This window comes from Emys orbicularis, chromosome 17 (genome assembly GCF_028017835.1).
Source record: "Emys orbicularis isolate rEmyOrb1 chromosome 17, rEmyOrb1.hap1, whole genome shotgun sequence".
NCBI lineage: Eukaryota > Metazoa > Chordata > Testudines > Emydidae > Emys > Emys orbicularis.
The window spans coordinates 2006438-2028330 of NC_088699.1; the positions used below are offsets into that span (position 1 = coordinate 2006438).

Here is a 21893-nt window from a genome sequence, read left to right on the forward strand (position 1 = left end):
CCTAATCCTGACCAGATGGGGCCAGAACGGGACCCAAATGACAGCACCACCTCCCCAGCGCTAGCTATATCCCTACTGCCCCCTGGGAGGTGAGACTGTCTCCCCCACACATCCAATAAATGTGCCCTTACCTTCCCACCTCATTTCTTCTCTTTCCTATCCCTCTCCTTTTTCCTTCTGCCTAACAGGAGTCTGGCTCAGCCAGCCAAGCCTGCAATATCTTGCAACATTGCCGTGAGCCTGTGGCCAGACAGCAGCTAAAAGCAGCGCGCTAATCAGCCCGATACTGGTACAAGTTACCAGGTCTCGGGATGGCTGGTCGGACTGTGTGTTGGGCCTGTGTTTTCCAGCAGTGAGGTTTCAAGTAAAAGTCAGCCCCAGAGCCAGAAGCTGCACTGCCTCTCTTTGCTAGGTATGGGCATTTGTCTTGTTCTGCTTTTTAGGAACCGGGATCAGATTAACAGACTGTCCGATGAGGGGTTTTTCCTTCTATTCTTCAGCTAAAGGAAAAGGGATGTTACAACAACAGTCTTGTTTCACATCTTACATTTCAAAGGCTTTAACTATTTTTCCTTCTTTTCTGCATCTTTAACAGAAGGCAATGCGTTTGCCATGGCACTAAGCAGGCCAAGGTCTCTTTATAGCAAATCCAAACCTGTTTTAACACTGTTTATCAATGGACAGTGTCAGGGTCATGTGAACACCTCTCTCTTGGGCCCATGTTTTCCACTAAATTAATACAACAGTGGCCCCATCAGTTTCTGGAGCATTTAGGCATTTTTCACATTCCAAACATGCGGCCTGGAATCATGGCAGAATAGCAGCGAAATCAACTCCCTTGGATTTTGTCTATGCTTGGCACTAGCCCCAACTGAGCCACTGGTAGCCAGTTTCTGGCAGGGCTCCTCCAGCGCAAGTCGTGACTTTCCTCATCACATTTGGAGTTTGCACCATGGCAGCTACAACAGCCACCAACAATGGATGATCCCCCAAGACAGACAAAGCCTTCACTTGGAAAAGGTGAAATGCTACCAAATGCCACAATGCTACAGAAGGGATCTAACTGCACCCTGCCTAGATACACATTAGCCTCTGCAACCTGTGTATCCACCAGTCTTCATTATTTCCAGCATGCCTGAGCACAGCAGAGCGAGGGTGTCCCCCACAGGCATGGACACCTTTCTGGGCAGGCAGTGTGGGAAGGGCTCCTGACTCCTTGGCCAACCCAGGCTGTGTTCCTAGAGCGGGTGTCGGCCCTAGATTTACAGAGGGACATTTCTTCCCCTCCAGCTGCGCCTGTAATTAACTGCAATCTGAAATTAGCTTTGCCCTCTCCCCGGTAATCCCAAATTAATCAGGCTCTAAGGTTTTCCTCTTGTTGTGAGTGTGGCTGTAAGAGCAAGTGACAAATCCTGCTAATAGCAAAGCAAATGCTACACTCGCCTTCTGTTTAATCCATCTGGAGCAATGCCAGAGGTGAGCTCGTGGAGGAGACAGTGCTTTAGTAACAGCAACCCTGCGTTCTCCACACAGCCAGCTCTCGATAGGTCTGGTGCAGGGCAAGGCAATGGAACTTGGGGGAGGTCACGATAAGAGGACACAATACACCCAGGATAGCTTGGACAGCATCTTCCCCCCTTAACCTTATTAGGGGCAGGGAAACATTGAAAACACAGGCCAGCTGGCTTTCCTGGCTTCCTGCATATATCAGCAAACAGAAGGAGCTTCCGTGAATTGGAAGCAAGTGTTCCTTTGCCACAGGGTTCACCAAATGTTGTTCACAGCACCTCTCACCACAGCCAGTCCGCTGCCCTGAGCCATCTAAAAGGCTAGTCCCTTGTGAGCTAGATTTACCAGTGTCCCCTTTGGGAGCGGAGACCTCCTTCCACCCGCTTGTGGTTCCATAACAGGGCTCCCACAGCGCACTCGCGGATGGCTCAGCACTAAGCCGGTTTTTAATGTCAGCGGGTATTACTGTGGTAATTGCTGAGTAACCAGCCCGGACGTTGGAGAGAGCAGCTGTTCCTCTTACATAAAACCACAGCATTTTAGACACAGTTCTGCCGGCTCCACCCCCGAGCTGCCAGCTCCACCAAGCCAGCCCCTTCCTGGGGGCTTTTCAGTGCCAGTCCAAAGGACACTCAAGCCAGAGGGCTTGGAAGAGCAGCACCATGCATCCTGCATTCAGAGTCACGTTTTTCCCAACCCAGGGGTTAGGGATTCCGAGTTCAAAACACCAGAAAACAGCAGCTGGGAGAAGTCCTAGGGCCTGCTTCCCACCCCCAGCATCCCAGGACCTTAATCCTCAGGGCCCTGGAGAACTGCCTCTTCCAGCCTTTGTCATGGCTGGCCAATTTCACAAGTGCTTCAGGAACCCTGGCGAGTCTCAGCACAAAGCAGAGTGGCATGGGGATGAGATAAACACACGGAGAACTAGAAGGGGCATTGCTGGCAATGAGATCACAGAATTACAAACATGTCGCCTAGTCTCTAAAGCACGTGTCACTGCAGCATCTCAGCACCTAAGCCAGTCTAGCCCATGCTGGGCCTGGACCCATTAGAACCGGGTTAGCAGAAGACTTCTTAGCCTTGCTCTGCCATAACCGGGATCCCTCAGCACAGCAGACTAGCGAATCTCCACATGGCACAATGGAAGCCCCATTCTTGGACCTGATTAACCCAGGCTATTCACTCTGGTAATGACTCTGTCCCAGGTGAAAGGCTGATGCTCAATCACAGCAATAGAAAGAAGCCTCTGAAGTGCTCCAGATGAGGAGGCACTTCAATTGTCCAAGGGTTTGACTTATAAAAGCCTGCACAACCTTTTGCTATAGCCAGGGGTCACCATCCCCACCCGTCTGAACTGAACTTCCTGCACTAGGACCCGTGCACCTTGGGCCTCACCACTGCCTAGGAACAATGAGAAGAAACTAAACTGTGCAAAGCATTGAAGGTGCCGTAGCCCGAGCTACATTTGTAGCAGCGTGTGCTGTGATGAGTCAGATCCCAGGGACAACACCGCAGACAGAGCTTCACCAACCCAATGGCCAGCCCAGCTCCACCAGCTGACTCAAAGCAGCTCCAACAGTGACCCTTTGGGGGAAGGACGGAAGGGATGAGAGCGCGAGCCACTGCAGCGCCAGGGAAGTGTGGCTGGATCTTGTCCCAAGCAACCTTACTGCTGCAATCCCAAGGCTTTCCAGCAGCAAGAAGGGTCTTTGCACATTTCCTCTTAGGGCTGAGCCCATGTAACACGCGAAGAGCAGGGAGAAGGGTTGGCGAAAGACCAACTCTGTTTCAAATGCTGCCCATTTCCTGGGTTTGGGATTTTCTAAGCCTTACACTAAAACTGTGGTAGGAGAGTTCACCTAGTATCTAGAGTCAGCTCTGGACTGGGACAAGCACCTAAAGCAACAAGGCTGGTCCACTGGGCCTAGGGGAGCTTAACTTGAGAACAGCTAGGACAGAAAACAACTCTGAGCACTTGCATTTCACACTTACCCTCAGAGTGCCAGGGGAGCCTAGAGTAGGTTTCCCTGCCAAACCGGCTCACCTCAACCACCCTCTGCGCCCTGCCGGCAGGAAAGGGCTGAGACTGGAGGAGATGTCAGCTTCCCTCCCACAGCCAGTGCTCCTTCCCATCCCTGCAGCGCCTTGCACAGAGAGAGACAGGACTGCAAGAACGGCTGGATGTTTTCAGCATCTGTTTGCGCCCGTTCGCTGAGTGCCACGTACAATTTGACATATTCTGTGGATTTCAATAATTTATGCAGTAGGAATGAAAAAGGAGCCTTCAGCCTCTAAAGCGAATGGTGTCCAAAAGAGGAATGGGCACTGAAAAGCGTGTTTCGAAAAACCATCCTTCTGCACTTCCAGGGGGCACGGGATGGGTACTGTAGGCAGGACCAACGCACCAGGACCTGGCACAGATCTTGTGTATCTCTTGAGCAAAATGAGCTCCATCAACTGTGCATGGGGGGGGGTGGTCTGTGTCTGCAACACCACTACATTCCACATGTGCCTTCACTGCAGCCCCTGCCGTGCAAAGACACTGCCCAGCACACTCCTTAGGTGCCCGTGGCAAGGCCTGGCACCAGCCAGCTACGATACTAGTCCCACATCCGATCAAATGGAGCAGTCACACAAACTGGGGTCATTCTGCACAGCCCAGTGACGAAGAAACAAGGCCCTGGGAAGGAGTGAGGGTAGGCTCCTGCCAGGCACAGAACACCTCCAGAGCCAGCCTGTCCCAGGGACAGGACTGATCCTGCAGCAGTTGGGCTCTTCTTCTCAAGCGGAGCATCCATCATGCCACCTGCCCAGTCACAGCAGGACCCTGATGGGGAGCCAAACAAGGGAAGGGGAGTCGCTCTCTCTGCTTGTTAGCAGCCCCTGCCTGTCTGCTCTGGAACATGCGGCTGGTAATGCAAGGTTGGGAAACCCCTGTGCTGTGAGGGGGCCGGGGGAAGCAGATGGGCACAGGGATAATACACCCTCTCTACACACCGAGGCATGGTGTCGAGACGGGGAACGTGCACATGGCTCACAGTGCAGCAGGGTCCTGGCACGTGGACACCATGGGGATGGCAGGGGAACATTCTGCAAAAGTAAAGCTCTCAAGCTCTCACAGGGACCTGCTCAAGAAGCGTCAAGGGACAAGGCCATCAAAGGACGTAACTAAATGGTTCGTTTCTGGAACTGCTGTCCCCTACTTAGAGAAGGTGGCTACAAGTGTGGGTTCATCATCCTGTTCCCAGCTTGATATGCAACCTTGGGCAACTAATTTAACCTTCCCAACATTGCACTAGGCTGCTAGATCTGGGAGAGAAGAATGCTTTACAAGCACCAATCCACAGTGGAAAGGATCATTTACGTTAGTGTCAGATTGTAATCTATATATACACGTGTATTCCCTTGAAAACTCTACATGAGAGAGCATGCATGGACATGTCAACCACAGATACACCCAGACACGGCTACCAAGCACCAGCGCCAGTTCCATGGCCTGTCACAAAATATTTTAAATGCTTGTTTAAACACCGGCACACTTAACTGGAGCAACTAGACCGGTGTTTGCCAAACCACACAAACAACGTACTTCATCCTCTATGGCCCAGCTGCTCTAACCATGGGATGCAAGAGCCGTGTCCTCCGTGCACAGCGTGAGAGGCCGGAAAGTCACCCACAGCACTCCGCCCAAGTATCTTAGCTGGGCGCTGGAAGGAATCTTTCCCCTAGTGCCACAGAGTGTTAACAGCCACTCCTCAGAGGAGCCTCGAGACCCCTAATGCTCCTCCCACAAGAGCAGAGGATCTGGGCAGGACCTCTCCTTGCCCCTACCCCTGCTGCCCCGGGAGCACTCACAGGGGATACACCCCCCTGCACAGCCTCCCAAGCCCTACTTCCCCAGAGCCACTGACATCACTCAGGTGCCGTTTTAGCGCCAGACTCTTCGGGGCTCCTGTTCCAAATGCCATCAGCCAGGCACAAGGCTTAGCCTGGAGTACCAGGAGTGACCCCCCTCTTCCATACCTGCAGAGCCCTTCTCCTGCCCCCTGTGGGCCCAAAGAGGTGCAAGGCTTGGGAGCAGCACTGTCATGGGCTTTAGCAGGGGCCTCTCTGGGGACGATGACTGGCCAGCAGACCAGGAACCCTGCTTCTGCAGAGCTTTGAGCTCAGCTAGCCACCACCTTCTTTCTCTCTGCCACAAGAGCTGGCATCTACAATGTCAAGTGGCAGATTCCTGAAATTACAATTTACAACGTAGAAATTGTGAGAAATGATTGTTTTCATTTCTTGCAAAGAGAGTGAAGCCCACCTAAGCTGGGAAACAGCACATCTTTCCCTCGGGATCAGCCTCCAGCAATGCCATCCTGAGCCCCACTGTCCCCCCCTTCTAGGCACAGGTGTGGGGGTGGCCTAGTCCTGCTCCTAGTGCCGTCTGCATTATAAAAGCACTCACACATTGGCACTAGCTGGCCCCAGTGAGGCAGTCAGCAGAGGCCAAGGAGACTGAACCCCCAAGTCCCATCACATCATGCTTGAGGCGCGCTGATGGACAGCACAACAGCCTGTTCCTCGGAGAGAAAACGTCAGTCAGCAGGGCTAATAATTCAGTACCTTTCACCAGCTCTAATTGGGGGCGGGGGGAGGCCTTGCAAATCTGTTGCCACAGTTACTAGCATCTGAAGAGTTGGCTCCCCCTCGAACCCACACGGTGCAAGGGGAGACCTGGAAGCACACACACACACACACATACCCCCCCCCTCCGCAGAGGCCCTTGCTAGAGAGACCTGCAGCTCCATGGACCCTCTTGATGCATGGAGGAACAGAAACTGGGACAGCAGAGACTCCCTTCCACAGCCTCGACCTGCCCCTCCTCTTGCAGCAGCGACCCACCTGGGCCATGAGAGCTCCCAGCAAAGCCAGCAGTGCGGGAGAGGAGTGTTTAAGCACAGACTATTTATGATAGAACCATAAAATGATTCAGCAGGCTCAGAAAATCCCACCTGAATCTATTTTAAGAGACAGTCCTGGCTCAGCAAACCACGTTTCTGTTTCAGCTCCTGCCCCTCTTCCCGAGTGGAAGCACAGGGCAGCCACTCCAGCTACCCCCGTCCAGTGACCTGTCATGCCTACGCTTTTCTGCCACTATAACAAGCTGCAGAAGTGTCCCTAGCCTCAGACTAGCAAGGCCCCCGATTCCACAGCCAGGCCCGCTGGTGAGAGGTACCGCTGCCAGCAGCACCCAGGGCACTCCGCTCACACGTGGGCCTCTCGCAAACGCAGAAACCAGAGCACTGAGCTTCAGACCAGGTCTGGTCTCCTGTGCTTGTGTCTCTGGGTGTCGAGCTAGGGAACATGCAGCACAAAGCCACCAGCTCAAGCTGTCCCACAGTCTGTCCACTGGGGCAGAGGCACATTGTTGTCCCGCTGGAGCTGCCCTCCTCTGACAACGCTAAGTGGCTGAAGGACCAGGGCCCTGCTGAATTCGGAGACCTAGCTGGCCCTGCGGTTTCAGGGTTCAAGCACCAGGCCGTCAGCCTATATTAGTCAGTACCCACTTCTTCTCGAGAAGGCGCTGTCCTGCATAGCCCCGTAGTCCTCAGACGGCCCACACAGCCCGAGGGCTGAGCCAGGCGCTGGCAGTAAATAACCACTGGTGGGGCTGCACCTTGGGGAGGGGCGGCAGAGGATCAATATGGAGCTAGAGAACAGACATGCAATCCAAGGGGTCTCAGATATTCCCCCCACCCAGTCTCCACCCGTCCCCAACTGGGCAAAGCAGGGGCTTAGCCCAGGCACAGAACCCAGGGCAGATGAAGAGCAAATACTGAGACCACCCCCCGGCCAGGCAGATCTCAAAGTGAAGGGCCAGGCCCCAGCTGCTGAGACCTTAGGGAACAAGGGGTTACTGGAGCCTGAGCAAAGAGACAGCACTGACTCCAGCCAGATAGGGAGCAGCGATGGGACGGGAGCCCTGAACAAGCGCTGTACCCCTCGGCCACAGACAGCCCACTGTGGGGTGGGCACACCTCCCCCTTGGAGGGGCTGGGACCCCACGGGGGCAGGGAAGAGGCGCGCCGAGGCCCCATGGGGGAAGGGAAGATGGGGGGCTGGGCCCCTCTCCAAGGGCAGGCTGGGACCCCACGGGGGGAGGGAAGAGGCGGGCTGGGGCCCCACAGGGGGAGGGAATGGAAGATGGGGGGGCGGGGCCCCATGGGAAAGATAAGATGGGGGGCCAGGGCCCCTCTCCAAGCACAGGCTGGGACCCCGCAGGGGGAGGGAAGAGGCGGGCTGGGATCCCACAGGGGGAGGGAAGATGGGGGGCCAGGGCCCCTCTCCAAGCGCAGGCTAGGACCCCGCAGGGGGAGGGAAGAGGAGCACCGAGGCCCCACGGGGGAAGGGAAGATGGTGGGGGCCGGGGCCCCTCTCCAAGGGCAGGCTGGGACCCCACGGGGGGAGGGAAGAGGCGGGCTGGGACCCCACGGGGGGAGGGAAGAGGCGGGCTGGGACCCCACGGGGGGAGGGAAGAGGCGGGCTGGGACCCCGCTCCAAGCGCAGGCTGGGGCCCCACGGGGGAAGGAAAGATGGGGGGCCGGGGCCCCGCTCCAAGCGCAGGCTGGGGCCCCACGGGGGAAGGAAAGATGGGGGGCCGGGGCCCCGCTCCAAGTGCAGGCTGGGGCCCCACGGGGGGAGGGAAGATGGGGGGCCGGGGCCCCGCTCCAAGCGCAGGCTGGGGCCCACGGGGGAAGGGAAGATGGGGGGCCGGGGCCCCACGGCAGGACACGGGCCCTCTCTCCCGGGGTCAGGCCCGCACTCACCGCCCGTGATTTTCTGCAGCCCCAGCACGTCCTCGGGGCCGATGAGCGGCTTCCGCAGCAGCTCCTCCTCGGGGCCCGCGGCCGCCGCCCCGCCGCCCTTCTTCACCCTCATGGCCGCGGCCCCGCCGCTGCCCCGCCGGCCGGAGCGAGTGTCGGCGCGGAGAACGGGCTCGCTCATCCCCCGCCCGCGGCCTCGCTCAGCGCCTTTGCCGGCAAAGCCCCCGCGCTGCCGCCGGCTGCGGCCCGGCCGCCTGGCTCCGCCCGCGCCGGGGAGGGGCCGCGCCAGGCCCCCAGCAGGGCGGGGTCGGGCCCAGCGGCCGCCGCGCGGTCATTGCTGGCCGGGGGCCCCAGCCCGTGACTGTGGCCGGCTCCTCCCGCACGGCGCGGGGCAGGGTTTGCCTGAGCCCCCCTCAGAGCCCCTCACCCCCAGCGGACAAGCTCTCCAGCCAGGCCGACTGCCCGGGAGCCCAAGACCCAGCTGTCTAACCCCAGCAGCGCCTGCACCCTTGGGCCCTCACAGGTGTAGGGCTGTTTGAAGGGCATCCTCCCCCCCCCCCGAACAGGGTCTGGCCCTTCCCTTCACCCTACAGCCCTGGCGAGCAGCGGGAACATCCCCACATCAGTGGGTTTGGGCCACCCAGGCTGTAAGGGGTGTGCACAGACCTGGCTGTTTTCTGTCTGTCTTCCATCAAAGCCCTGAGAAATCAGCTACTGTACCCGACACCCAGCGCTGACCACCCACTTAACTGGCACCCAGGGCAAGAAACACATAGTGCTCCCCCTGAATTAGAGGGTGCAGCCAGGGCTGGTTTTAGGCCAATTCCCCGGACTCGGGCCCCGCGCCTTAGGCTCACCAGCGGCAGTCCGCTCCGGCGGCATTTCAGCGGCAGCAGCAGGGGTCCGCTCTGGGGTCCTCGGCGGCATTTTGGCAGCAGGGGGTCCTTCAGTGCTGCGGAAGACCCGGACCACTGCCGAGTCCTAAAACCTGCCCTGGATGCAGCCTTCACAAAGCCAGCGTGCAAGTCCCCTGTCCTAAATGGTCCAGTGCGCACCCTAGTCCCATCTCTTATATGGCAGAAAGATCACATTTGGCCTTGTAGGGAGCGTTCTTAGAGAAGAGACCCTGCAAATCAGTATAGAGCAAAGCACGGATTATACACGGGGGAGGTTCGATGGGCTCTCTCCAGCTCACAGCCAGCCTCCATACAGCACCGAGCATTACTATCGCAAAACAGCACCTTCCCCTCTAAGCTCAAATTTTCAGAGGACTGTGAATCAGCTGCAGAAACAAGACAAAGGCTACAGCTTGCAGTCAGTGCCCGAGATCTCCCCACCTCCCACAGCTTTTATTTTAAGCAGTGTGAAGTTGATGGAATTTTTAATACAGAAACTTTTCTTGTGCTTCTATTTCTCAAAAATAGCTTTGTTTAGACCCACAAGGATGCTGGCCCATCTCCTAATTTGAAATTGGATATAGCATAAACTGAAAGCAGAAATAGGCATTCCCTAAGATTTAATAGGAATAATTAAGGTGGATACATCAGGTCAGTCCAGACTAGCAGAAGGTGCAAGTTTTAAAGAATAAAGAAGAGGTAGGTGCAGGTTAGATATTTCACACTATTTCAAGGTACACACAAACACACTGGCTCCTTTACCAGGTCAGCTAGCCCCGGCACTGGACTTGGCCTGGGGTTAGATACTGCAGCTGCAGGGACTGCGTAGGCCGCACAGCATCATGCTGCAGTTCAAAAAGCACTTGCTGGGGGTCCGCACTGAAGTGAGGGGTACGTGGGGTTGGCTCCTCATTTTCAACGGCTAAATTGTATGAAGAAGCTAGAAGTCTGTTAAAATACTGGCGCTGGGTCAGCCCAGGCGAGAGGAGTTAGCTCAGTTCTAGACTAACACCCAACACTTCAGACTAATGGAAATGCACCGAATTGCTGCTGATCCAGTTCACCCTACCCTCTCCCAGCCTTCCCCATTACTGAAACAGAGGTGGGGCTGGCTTTTGGAAACACGGCTTCTCAAAGTAACAACGTCTGAGCCTGGAACATAGCGGACATATGAAAACTCACTCTGCCTAGGACGTTCAGTCCCCGTCCAGAGGGAACAGTAAGAGGTGCAGCAGGTCAAGGTGTTAGCAAAACTGGGTGAGGGGACCAGAATGAAACAGCAGGGGGTGGATTGAGGTGGGGGGTAGTGGAGTAATGGGGGGGGGGTCTAGTAGGAGCTGCTGCCCATGGCTGAAGCCCCAGTGCCCCTCATTACACCTTACTACAGTCATACTCAACAGGGGTAGTTAGGGTGTCTACACTTCCCACATTACAGCAGCGCAGTGACGTGGACAGTGCAGTCGCGCTTCATCACCAGGGGCGAGCTCTCCCGGCGATAAAAAATAGCCACCGCGAACGAGCGCTGGTAGCTTTATCGCCAGGTGCGGCTCCCAGCGATAAAGCGCTGTCTATACTGGTGCTTTTCAGCGCTAAAACTTTTGTCGCTCACAGGGGGGTGTTTTTTCACACCCCTGAAGGACTGAAGTTTTAGCGCTGAAAGTGGCAATGTAGACACAGCCTTAGATAAGTAACAGCCCTGACTGCTCTGACCCAACAGCAGTGTTTTGAGACACCTTGCCTGCTGTAGGTGTTATCCAGCAAGTTTACTCTCAGGGTAAACTTGCTGGATAAGGGAAGCAGACCAGCGTGGTTATTACAGTCAGAGCATACGAGGAGGGGGATCTACTTGCTGACATATCAAGACGATTTCATGCTACAAACCAAACCAAACAAGACTCTCTAGTCTAGAGCACTGCTTGGTGCCTCGGAAGTGCCTGCTGTGATTGCCCATTTAAAGGACGCTTAGTTAGGGTGGAGAGCCTGCAGCCTGGGGCACAGAGAGAGGAAAGGAAAGGAAGGGGCTTCGGGACAAGGAGAGTGACACAGCTCGGACTATTAGTGCAGAGAGAATATAACCAAGGCAGGCAGCAAGCTAAGGCTCACACATGAAGCTTGAAAACCCGAGACCGTAGCAAGGAGGCAAAGGGTTATGTTAGAGGTACTGAAGGGGGCTGTTACAGATAACGGGGCTCCCGGCAGAGGAGGGAGAGCCAAGCAGCAGTGACGTATTTAGGCAGAAGTGGGATGCTGGCACAGAATTTTATCAATGGACAGGGAGGTCATGGTCACACTTTGGAGGAACCAGGCACTCTTTGGGAGTCCAGAAGGAATCTAGTGCTGAGCATGTTCCACCCCGGATTGGCTGTGGTGGGGAGTTTGCCATTGCCTGGTAGAATGTGGAGAACTGCACAGTCAGGGCTCCTAGGCCTACTCTGCATGGTACCTGGTGCTCTGTGGTAGGTCAGGGGACTGTCCTTTCACCCGGGTTTTCTTGCCCACAGACCAGGCCCATCCTGTTGCAAGGTCCCTGGAACCACTGGTTGCAGCTCCTGAGATACAAGCAAGTAGTGTAGAAACTCTCAGGCCCTGCTCATCTCCAGGGAAGCACTTCCCCACAGCCAGCCCAATGCCCAGCAAATGCTTTCGCTCCTGCTCCACTGAGCTGGGACAGAACTGGACAGCTTCCAGCAGGGCCTAGCTCCCTGCAGCACCCTCTCCCACAGCACAGAGCAGCAAGGTCCTTCCCATTGGGAAGGACGGACGGACAGACATGCTGGGAGGGAGAGAGACTGGAGCGAGGCAGATGACCAGGGTGAGCAGCACAACACTCTCCACACTGATTTCCCAGAACCTAGCCCATCTGACGGGAAACCCTCCCATCCCGTGAGAGAGCTGCACTGGCTTGGGCCACCCTGAGAAGCTCCAAGCCAGCCAGGGTGGCATAGGCTGCTTGAATTCCCAGGAAAGGCACGCTGCCTCTCAGCGGAGTCTGGCTTTTACTTTTATTAAAAAGAAACCTTGTTTTGTTCAGCATTGATCAGTGCATCACTCTCACATCTGCCCTCCCCCCCAGCCCACCTGCAAAACAGGGCCCCAGGCTCCCCCCACAGAGACCCACAGGCTGCCAGCCGTGGCAGGAAGCTAAGAAACCCAAGAGCCACTTTCCGAACGTCCCTGAAGGATGAGCAGCACTCACCTGCTGCAGACACTGCGAGGAAGTGCTGCCCCAGTGCACAGGCCCAGGCTGGCCTGTATATGCTCCCTACGTTGGGGAAGGTGGCAGGGTCACACTTGTGGATCAACAGCTCACAAGGGGAGGGACCCGGGTCCAGTGCACGTAGAGGGGACCCTGCCAATACCAAGGCTCTCAACAGGAATAAAAGGAAGGTGCCCCACAGGTCTCACTCCCGCTAAGCTAGGCAGCCCCAGAAGCACGCCATGTAGGGGCTGGGCTGGAAGGGTGCACTTCAGGCTGCTGAAGCACTCAGAGGGGACAGTCTCCAGAGCATCTCCCAATCCTTCCGACTCAAAGGAAAGCCCCTTCATCCAGGCACCGTGCGGGGAGTGCAAGCTTGACTCATACCCAGGGAGCCCCAAAACTGCCTCCTCTGCTGTCTGGTGGTGGAGCTGGCTGCGGTAACTAGAAAAAGCAGAAGTGGCCCGAGCTCATCCACTTTGGACCCAGCCTGCAGGGGCATTTTGCTCAGACGGCCAGTCACTGGCAGCTGTAGCCACTCTGCACTCCTTGGGGGAGATCTGCCCATGCCAGCTGACGGGCTTGTGGGGCTCTTGCTAAGGGGCTGTTTAATTGACGTGTAGACATTGGGGCTTGGGCTGGAGCCCACGCTCTGGTACCTTCCCACCTTGCAGGGTCCTAGAGCCCAGGCTCCAGCCCAAGCCCAAAGAGCCACACCGCAATGAAACAGCCCCTTAGCCTAAGTTAGCTGGCCCGGACCAACCGCAGGTGCCTAGCTGCAGCATAGGAGTCCCTGCTAACCCCCAAGGCAAAGGCGAACCCAAGAGCTCCATGCTGGGAAGTGGCCGTGCTGGGGGCTAAGCCTCGGTTTCTGACCCAACACCCTATTTCTGCCAGACTTTCCACTCTTCCAGGATTCATAAAGAATCATCTGAGTCACTGGGCCCAGACTGTTCCTACACAGACAGGCTGTCACGAGCTGGCTCTGAGCTCCCCTGCCCCATGGGGCAGCTGCAGACAGGCTCAGTCAGTTTTCATGGGCTCCTTCTTGCTCTGTTTGGCTTCCCGGAGGATCTTCACCAGGGACAGCAGGATGGGCACCGCCATCGGCAGGAAGAGTGGAATGTAGATGGCAAATTTCTGGTCATCAGGGAAGTAGAGGAGATGCAGCAGCGAAGGGTCAAAGAAGGCCCGCTCCGAGGAGGTGACCGCCTCTTTACTGGCCTGGAATGCTGAGCCCAGATGGCCAGAGGCCAGCTCCAGCATGGCGGTCTGCGCGGATGCTACTGCATGGTATACCTGGATGGGACCACACAAAGGGTCAGTGCCCAGCAGCTCCCTGTCTGGCCCAGGCAGGTCAAGGGAGCTCCAGGCACACACACTTGAGGCCCTAGGAGTGCCAGAAGCTGAGCAGATCCTGGATTGTCAAGTCTGGCTCTGCTCTAAGAAATGACACTGGCCTCTACATATCCCTCCTCAGCACCCCACAGCCAGGGGGCTCCAAGTGTCAAGCCACCTACTCCTACACTGTCACCAGACACGCTTTCTACGCTCTCAGCTACACCAGTGCAGTCCCATTCTCTTCACTGGCTTGCACACGGAGTAACTGGGGCAAGACGTGGGCCTGCAACAGGAACGTAGCCAACTGCTGCATTGACGCCACACAGGAAGGAAGGGCTAGAATCCACTCACTGCCTCAGAGCTGCATTGACTCCAGGGTTACGACACCCCCACCCCCACCCCCAGGGAGTGGATCTGCCACTTGTACACTCACTGTCCAGTGCAAACTTTCACTCAATGCCACCAAGGGGTCTCAGCCCAGCGGGGGGAGGAGGGGGGGGGGGAAGAATTTAGAAGGTCTCTCCCCAGTGAGGCTGTGGCAGTTTCTATTAATTCTAGGTCCAGGGCACAAGGGGGCAGTGATGCTGCAGAGGCAGAATTCTCAGCCCAGGAGAGGGCGCCCTTGTGTCCGCTAGCTGACTCAAGCAGCCAGGCCTGGTCCAGCCTTCCAGGTTAAGGGCAACAATTTTCTGAAAGTTTCCCCATCCCCATCCCCAAGAGGGGAAATTAATACACCAGTCTGGGCAGCCAAGTCTCCAGCAGCAGCAACTCATGGGGCTCCTATGTGATGCTGGCAGCCCCCAACCTGTCATGGGGACCCTCCCAACACCCACCCACCTCAGAAGCAACATCATCCTTGATGACGATGTTCCCGATCTTGTCTAGCAGTTGGGCCAGGGAGGTGAGAGTGGTGGACACCGTGGCGATATTCTCCACCGTCCGGGTCCACAGCAGGCGGTCCAGCTCCCAGTCAGACAGCCCCTTGTTCCCAGGGCTCTCCAGCAGGAACTCCTCTGGGAGCGGCACCTGGGAGATCCCAAACAACAACCTGGGGGGAGAAGGGGCAGATCAGGTCTGTGCTGGCAAGGGAGGTCACCGGGCCAACTCTTCTGCAGGAGGTGTGAGCACGGGGAATGGGCACGTGGCAGAAATGTTCTCGTCTGCCTTTCCTGCAGGGAGTTCAGCCCTGACGCAAGGTGCAGGTCTGAGTCCTGCTGCCCAGGGGGGCAGGTGCGAGTCAGGCTTCCCAAACACATTACTACCAAGCTAAGGCAGAACGAGGCCGGTCCGTGACACCGTGGCTGAGAAGGGACAAGTTCACAGGATTGTGGGCTTTGTGGTCATGGGCCTTGGTCCAAGACCCACCAACGCTACTGAACAGCTGTCAGACAGGACAACTCCAGCCACCACCACCCTAGGCCAGAGTGACTAAGGGGAGACAGGAGCCACATGCCACTGCCGATCCCCTAAGCCAGCCAGTGACCGGGAGAAGCCTGTCCTCACATTGCCAGAGAGTCTAGGAAAAGCACAGAACCAGCCCCAGGCTGCAGAGCAGGGGGAGTCCGAGAGGCAGCGTCTCTGCCCTGGCACACACCTCCCAGGGCAGGCATGGTCTGCGCTCAGCCCCGGGGGCCACAGCCTCATGCTGCTCTGGGGGAACCGAACATAACGAATGCAGAGAACGGAAGGGCTGGGGCAGGGCGGAGGGGACAGCAGCGTCCTCACCGTAGCTGGGCCAGGAACACCTCCATCACTCGCACCATGTCCACGTCCACCCGAAGCGGGAGAGGGGCCTTGTCAGGAGCTGGGTGGTCGATGTTGTACACCTGCCAAGAGAGTGTGTCCAGGGCAGGCCTGACGCAGGCTATGCCTCACCACACAGAGGCCCCCCCGGTCCCTGTTCTCCAGTCAGCCCACAGCTCTGGGCTACCCCGCAGTGCTGAGCAGTGTGCTGCCTTATTCAGGGAACGGCCAGGGGGCTCAGGCCCAGGCCGCGTCTAGCCTGGCCTCCCATCTTGGAGAGCGGCTGAGACCAGCTGCATCACAGGAAGGGGCAAGTGGAAAAGCCCGTAGGGTGCCATGGGCACTGCTGGGGCTGGAGGAGCTGGACCAGGAGCTCTCAAGCACAGCACAGGGCTTCAGCTGGCCAGCCCCTGCCAGTCACAGTCCCCAGCACGGGGGCAGGAGACCAAAGGGACTGCCTAGGCCCTGCAGGGGGAGCAGAGCGGTGCTTTCTGCATACAGGGCAGGGCCCCTCCTCCTTACCATGATCCCACCCCAGCGGGGGCTGTGGAAGGCGTTGGTCCCCACAGCGGCGCCATCCTTGTCCTGGATGTAGAGAGGGGAATGGACACGCTCCGGCACGTACAGCAGGAAGTTCAACACAGGGTAGAGCGAAGTGGCGCTGGAACCTGCAGCAGCGCACAGCGAGCATCACAGCATTTCCGGGGCAGACCCCGGCAGGCAACAGGGACCCCGGGAAGCTGCCTGCAGGAGCTCAGCGTGGGGCATGTTACTGGGGCCAGGCTCAAGCTGCTCCTGAGAAGGGGTCAGCGGCCTGGGGGTTACATTGGTGCTTTCAACATGAGCCGTGCATTAAGATCCCAGCCAGGTCAGGAACAGCACGAATTCGGCTGGGTCTCAGCCCATGCCTCTGACCGGGGATCTGCCCTTCTAACTAGTCAGCAGTATGGGGGCGCAGGGCTGCGAGCGAGGGCTCTGTGGGGCAGAGCCTGGGCTGTGTCTTCCGGCACAGGTCTCCGCCGTTACCCTCCGCACCACTAACCTCTCAAAGCGGCCACAGCAAGGACGCAAGGTGGCACTTACCCAGCCTGGCTTCCACCGGGTTAATGACGTGGGGTAGACTGAGCGCGCTCAAGATGAAGCTGGAGGAGGCCTTGTCAAAGCGGGGCGAGACCCCCAGGACGGCATAGTACAGGATCTGAGGGGATCACCAAGGAGATGGATGTTGTGGGAAGATCACCCTGTGGCCAGCCTGGCTGGGGCACCCTCCCTCCTCCTACCATCCCTCTCACCTGGGAGTCCACTGAGATGTTGGCTACTGAGCCCAGCTTGTCGAGGAAGGGCTGCACGTAGCTGTTGACAGCTGCCTCGATGTCCCAGTGCACGTCATGGGACTTGGGGTCTGGGTTCAATAAGCTGAAGGTGATCTCGTATCCTGGGAAGAGCAGAGAGCAGAGCCTGCCACCAACATCCCACTGCAAGGAGGAGCTGCAGCAGCACATGCCAGGCCAGCACCTGCCAACAACCCCGGATCCCCAGGGCAGGAGTGCATGAGCAACGATTCCAGAGCAGAGCAGAGCAGATGCCAAGTGGGCCAGAGAGAGACCAGAGCTGCGCTCCAAGGAGTAACTGTGGGACCCAGTCTCCCGTTCCTGAGCTCAGGGGCTCCCGGACAGTGGCACTGGGTTGCTGGGGTGCACAGAGGACCCCGGGGTGTTGGTTACTCAAAGGGAGGGGGTGCCTGAGAATTCGAGGAGGGGGAGAGGAATGTGGCCCAAGTGGGCTCTGTGCTGCCCCCAGCCCTGCCCAAGGAAGACAGCGTGCTGCAGAGCACCATGGGAACAGCTCTCATGGCAGGCACCCCACGCATCCTACCCAGGCTGGATTTGAACGGGCGCCTCGTGTCCGTGCCGAGCTGGTCCATGGGGACGCGATCAGACAAGGCGGCGGTGATGGAGTCGGTGGTGAAGGACATGGCCTGCACAATCTGCTGCACCCGGGCACCAATGGCAGCCAGGACATCTCCTGGGCCCTGCGTACCCCTCATCACGGCGCTACGGTGCTTCCCGACGTACACGCCAACGCCCTGTGGAGAAGGCAGGGCAGTGAGCCAGGACTCTGGGGGGGGCAAGGAGCACACACCTCCCCTCTCCTGGGACCGGAGCGCTCCCAGGGCAGCGTGCTCAGCCCCTGACAGGGGTGCCCCAGACTGACCCCTTCTTGTGCCTGGACGCAGGATAACAGGGCTGGGAAGCTCCACGGACAGCGGCCTCAGGCAAAGAGGGTCTTGGATTGTTCTGCAGCCACCCCACTGAAGGGCAGGGGAGAGCTCACCAAATACACAGGAGATCCATGCCCCCTCCTGCCTATGGGGCACGCACCAAGCAACGTGGCAAGCGTCTCTCTTTCTGCAGAAGGGTGTCCCTTCCAGCAATGCACCCTCCCCCTCAGATCGCCCACCTCCCAGGCCCCTGCCAAGGCCCAGCCACATGACTCTGCCCCTCGTGCTATGCCTGGAGGAAAGAGAGCGACAGGGGAATAGGGCATCTTTCTGGGCAGGTCCCCGTCCAGCACAATCTCTCTGGGGGGCGTCTGCCTGGTCTCTTGCTCCAGGGACACAGCAGGCAGCCCCGGGACACTCCAAGCCACACTCCTGGTCCCAGAGCAAGGAGGTGGGGCACTCCCAGCAGAGGATGCTGTACCTGAGGCAGGAGAAGGGAGGTTTCCGGGATCACGTATACAGTCAGAGCGCCCACCAAGTCCTCCTGCAGCGGGAGCAGCGCAGCGTCTGCCTCTGGGGGAAGAGAAGGGAGTTAGTGTTGTTGGGAACCTCACCCCACACCGCACGTGCCAGGCGGCATCCCATGGGGGGATGGAGCAGGCATTACCAGTTGCCCAAAGGAAGTATTCCAGAGAGGGGAATCCCTCCTCTCTCTCCTAGCCCATCTCCAGCCGGGACTCCTGGCTCCCTCGCAGCCCCCACTACAACACAAGTCTGTGTCCACAGTCACCCCTAGGTCCCTGCCCCACCCCCCAGGCTCCTGGAACTCCCCCCTGCCCTGGAGCAGCCCATCCCTATGCCCCAAGAGCTGCACATGGTAGTTAGCAGCAGCAATCCCAAGCAGCAACCCGGGTGACGTGCACTCTGGGAATGCCGGCCCGTTGGTCCCCACAACCGGGGTGTTTCTGGTAGGTACAGCAACAAACTGGCACCCCACCACCTGCATCCTAGTTGGGCCTAGAGACCGCAGAGCAGCAGCCGCAGGGCATGGCCAGCTGCACGGCCACCCCAGGAGAGCCAGGACTCCCTGCTCTTTGCCAGCTCTACCCCAGGGCAGCAGCCTAGCGTGTCCTACCGAACCGGTGCAACCCTGTACCTTGCACGGTGGCCATGGCCAAGGCTGCCCGCTCCGTGGCGGTCGCACTCCGATAAGTCGTCTCATAGCGGGCCGTAACGCTTGTTTTTGCTGCGGGGAAGGGAGAGAGAGCAGGTGAGGCCAGCTGGCCCTATGTGCTGTGCTCTCCAGCACCAGGGCCCTGCTCTGGTAACCCCGATAAGGAACCAGGGCCGAAAGGGACACAGCACCTTCTCCAAGCTGTGCGCATGCCCTAAGCCTCCCCTTAGGCCAGTGCCGGGCCCCAGCTCCCAGAGCTGAGCAAGGCCTTCCAGCCCGGCTGGTCCATCCCCACAGGCAGGACGGGTCCCTAGGGTTTGCCCAGTCTGACGTGTCACAAGGGATGGGGCTCCCCTCCCTGGGAAGATAACTTCAGTATGACCTACCTCACGGGCAGGGAGCTTCCTTCCCTTCGTTTTACTCCGATTCTCGTTACCCACCCACGTGCCCCTCCCACCTCATGGTGTGTCCCCCCAGACACTCGGGAACATTGTGCTCCAGCTACACTCAGCTCTCGGAACTGTCCCTCCTCAGTGGCTCCCTCCAGCCTCGCTCCAACGCTGCAGGCGGGGAGCAGTCAGTGCCCCCTGCTCTTCACCCTCCACGCCTGTATCTCACCAGCCAGCCCCTCTCTAGCCCACTGCCTAATTGCACTGGGGTCACAAGAGGCTCCTGCTTGGAGGAGAGCAGCTCCAGCCTTTCACGGCTTGCAACAAGGTAAGAAACTTCCCGTGTCATTAGTCGCCACCATGACTAATCTGTGGGGGACAGTCCCAGCCCCAGAGTGGGCCTAGCTCCTGCAGCCGGAGGGGAGAAATGGGGACACCACTTGCCTAGTTGAGATAGTCCCTGCAGAGCCATGGTGGACGGGGCTGCTGGCCTCCATCGCACTAGCTCAAAGCCATCTGTAGGAGGCTGTGAGCTCAGCACCAGCCAAGGGGAGAGACAGGGACAGTGGGGAGAGTCGTGTGAGAGATTAAAGCGAACAAAGGGGTTACAGCAAAAGCACAAGCCCCGCAGCAGTCAGAGGTTCTTACAGTTTAACAGGCTCTCCTCCTCCTGTGTGTCTGCGAAAGGGAGTCTCCTCCACTGAGCTCCTGGCAGAGCCCCCTTGGCAAAGACCACTGAGACGGGCACAGTCAGCTGGAACTGAGCAAACAGCAGCATAAGCCACGGCCCCTACCACCGTCCCAGCCTCCGTCAACCCCCCGCACCTCCTCACAGCCCTTCTGGGAGCCCCAGCACCACCCAGAGCCCTGGGGCTCAACAGTAGCCGAACCCTGTGAAGGGAGACCCATGAATTGCTGCTGCCACCAACTGGAAACTCCTGTGTCTGCATCAAGAGTCTGTGCCAGAAAGCGCTGACAGACGTAGGACATTCAGCCCTTCCCAAGGGGGAACGGCCGTAGGGGCAGCAAACGCCGGCTGGGGTGGGCCAGCCCCAGGCACAGGGCTAGCAAAGCACCCCAGTGCCTGAGCTCTCCCCGTACTACCTGGCTCCTGGTCCCAGAACTACCACCCAGCACGGAGGCCTAAGGGCAGTGCTGTGCCGTGCCACGGGCCGGGCCCAGCCAGGCAGCATCCGCTCCCCCCGGGCTGCAGCGGTCACAGGCCGGCCAGGAGGGAGAACCAGGGCCGTAGCAACAAAGAACGTGCCCCCCTCCGAACATATGTCCGGGCGGGGCCCCTTACAATGCAGACACTGGAATGCGGTATTTATTTTGCCACTTTTAGGGGCCCCCTTCCTTGCGGGGCCCCCTCCGGTCGGAGGGCGCTCGCTACGCCTCTGGGGAGAACACACGGCTGGCCTTCGCACCGGGCGCCGAGGGGGGGGGCGCAGAGCGAGGCCGGTCCTGGTCTCTCTCTTCCCCCCCGGCTGGGAGCGAGGGCGGCTGCACCCCCCCCCCCCGCCCCCCGGGGCCCGGCGCCCCGCTCCTCCCCCCCCGCGGGGCCCGGCGCCCTACCCGGAGCGAGCCCAGCGCGCTGATTCCCGCGTAGGGCAGCGAGGCCCGGTACGTCTCCGTCGTCTTCCACCAGAGCGGCAGCCCCAGCACCAGGGCGACGGCGGCGAAGGAGAGAGCAGCGCGCTTCCCCCGCGCCTTCTCTGCGGGCAGAGACACGGGCAATGGCGGGGGCAGAGACCCCCGGCTCCCCCCCCCCCGGCTCGGCTCCCCCCCCCGGCCCGGCTCAGCTCCCCCCCCAGCTCCCCTCAACCAGCCCCCCGCATACCCCGTCCCCCTCCACCTCGCTCCTCTCCCGGCTCCAGTCCCCCGGCTACCCCAGCCCTCCGGCCCCCCCCCGCTCCCAGGACGCCTGGGTTCCACTCCCCGCTGTCATGGGGCCCCATCACCTCCCGCCACCGGCTCCGCACCTGCCTCGTCAGCCGCCATCCTCTCGTCCGATTGCTCTTCCCGGACCTCCAGGGGCGGGGCCTGCCCGCAGCCGGGGAAACCAGCCGGCAGCCAATTGGCGCAGACCGACAGCAGCACTGACCAATCAACGCTGACTAAGAGCACCGGGGGCGGGTCGCGAAGATGCCTGTGCGGTACGGTACGGGTCCCTCAGAGGGACACGGCGGGGGAAGGGGGCCGTCCGGCACAGGGGCCCGTGAGAGAGAGAGGTGTGGGCGGGTCCAGGCTGCACACAGAGCACCTCCGCCCGGCCAGCGGGGCCCCCGACCCTGGGCACCCCGCCCTCCCCGGGCACTACGCCCCTCCCCCGCCACTGCACCCCCACCCCAGGCCCTGCACACACACCCTGCCCTTCCCAGCCCCAGTCACTGCACCCACACCCCGCCATCCCTGGGCATTGCCCCCGGTCACTTCACCCACACCCCGCCCTCCCCAGCACCGGTCACTGCGCCCCTCCTCCAGCACCCCTCCCCCAGTACTGCACCCACACACCCCCACCCCAGGCCCTGCATACACACTGCACCCTTCTCAGCCCCAGTCACTGCACCCACACCCCGCCCTCCCTGGGCACTGTGCCCCTCCCCCAGCAC

The 21893-nt window shown here is 59.2% G+C and overlaps 2 protein-coding genes across 2 annotated transcripts in view; both read right to left on the reverse strand.

Moving 5' to 3' along the window:
* The window catches only part of UNC119 (unc-119 lipid binding chaperone), a 28036-nt gene extending 19534 nt beyond the window's left edge, over positions 1-8502 (reverse strand). Inside the window, exon 1 of the mRNA XM_065418485.1 lies at positions 8325-8502. Coding sequence (XP_065274557.1) covers positions 8325-8502 — 178 coding nt within the window. The remainder of the gene's footprint in view (positions 1-8324) is intronic.
* A 4619-nt stretch (positions 8503-13121) lies between these two features.
* Positions 13122-21310, reverse strand: PIGS (phosphatidylinositol glycan anchor biosynthesis class S). Its single transcript, XM_065418110.1, has 12 exons — positions 21264-21310; positions 20857-20996; positions 19930-20041; positions 18875-18964; positions 18200-18291; positions 17373-17583; positions 16790-16932; positions 16581-16695; positions 16020-16165; positions 15480-15580; positions 14592-14802; positions 13122-13712 (listed from the first exon to the last, which is right to left on the reverse strand). Exons 1-12 carry the CDS (start codon positions 21280-21282, stop codon positions 13437-13439), a joined length of 1656 nt encoding a protein of 551 aa, XP_065274182.1. The 5' UTR covers positions 21283-21310; the 3' UTR covers positions 13122-13436.
* Between the last annotated feature and the right edge of the window lie 583 nt (positions 21311-21893).

What these genes read in the sequence shown, in the direction of transcription:
- PIGS (XM_065418110.1), bottom strand. An exon ending in ACATCTCAGTGGACTCCCAG is followed by an intron (nt 16,696 to 16,789) that starts GTGAGAGGGATG and finishes TGATCCCCTCAG; the next exon opens with ATCCTGTACTATGCCGTCCT. An exon ending in AGGATGATGTTGCTTCTGAG is followed by an intron (nt 13,713 to 14,591) that starts GTGGGTGGGTGT and finishes GGTCCCATCCAG; the next exon opens with GTATACCATGCAGTAGCATC.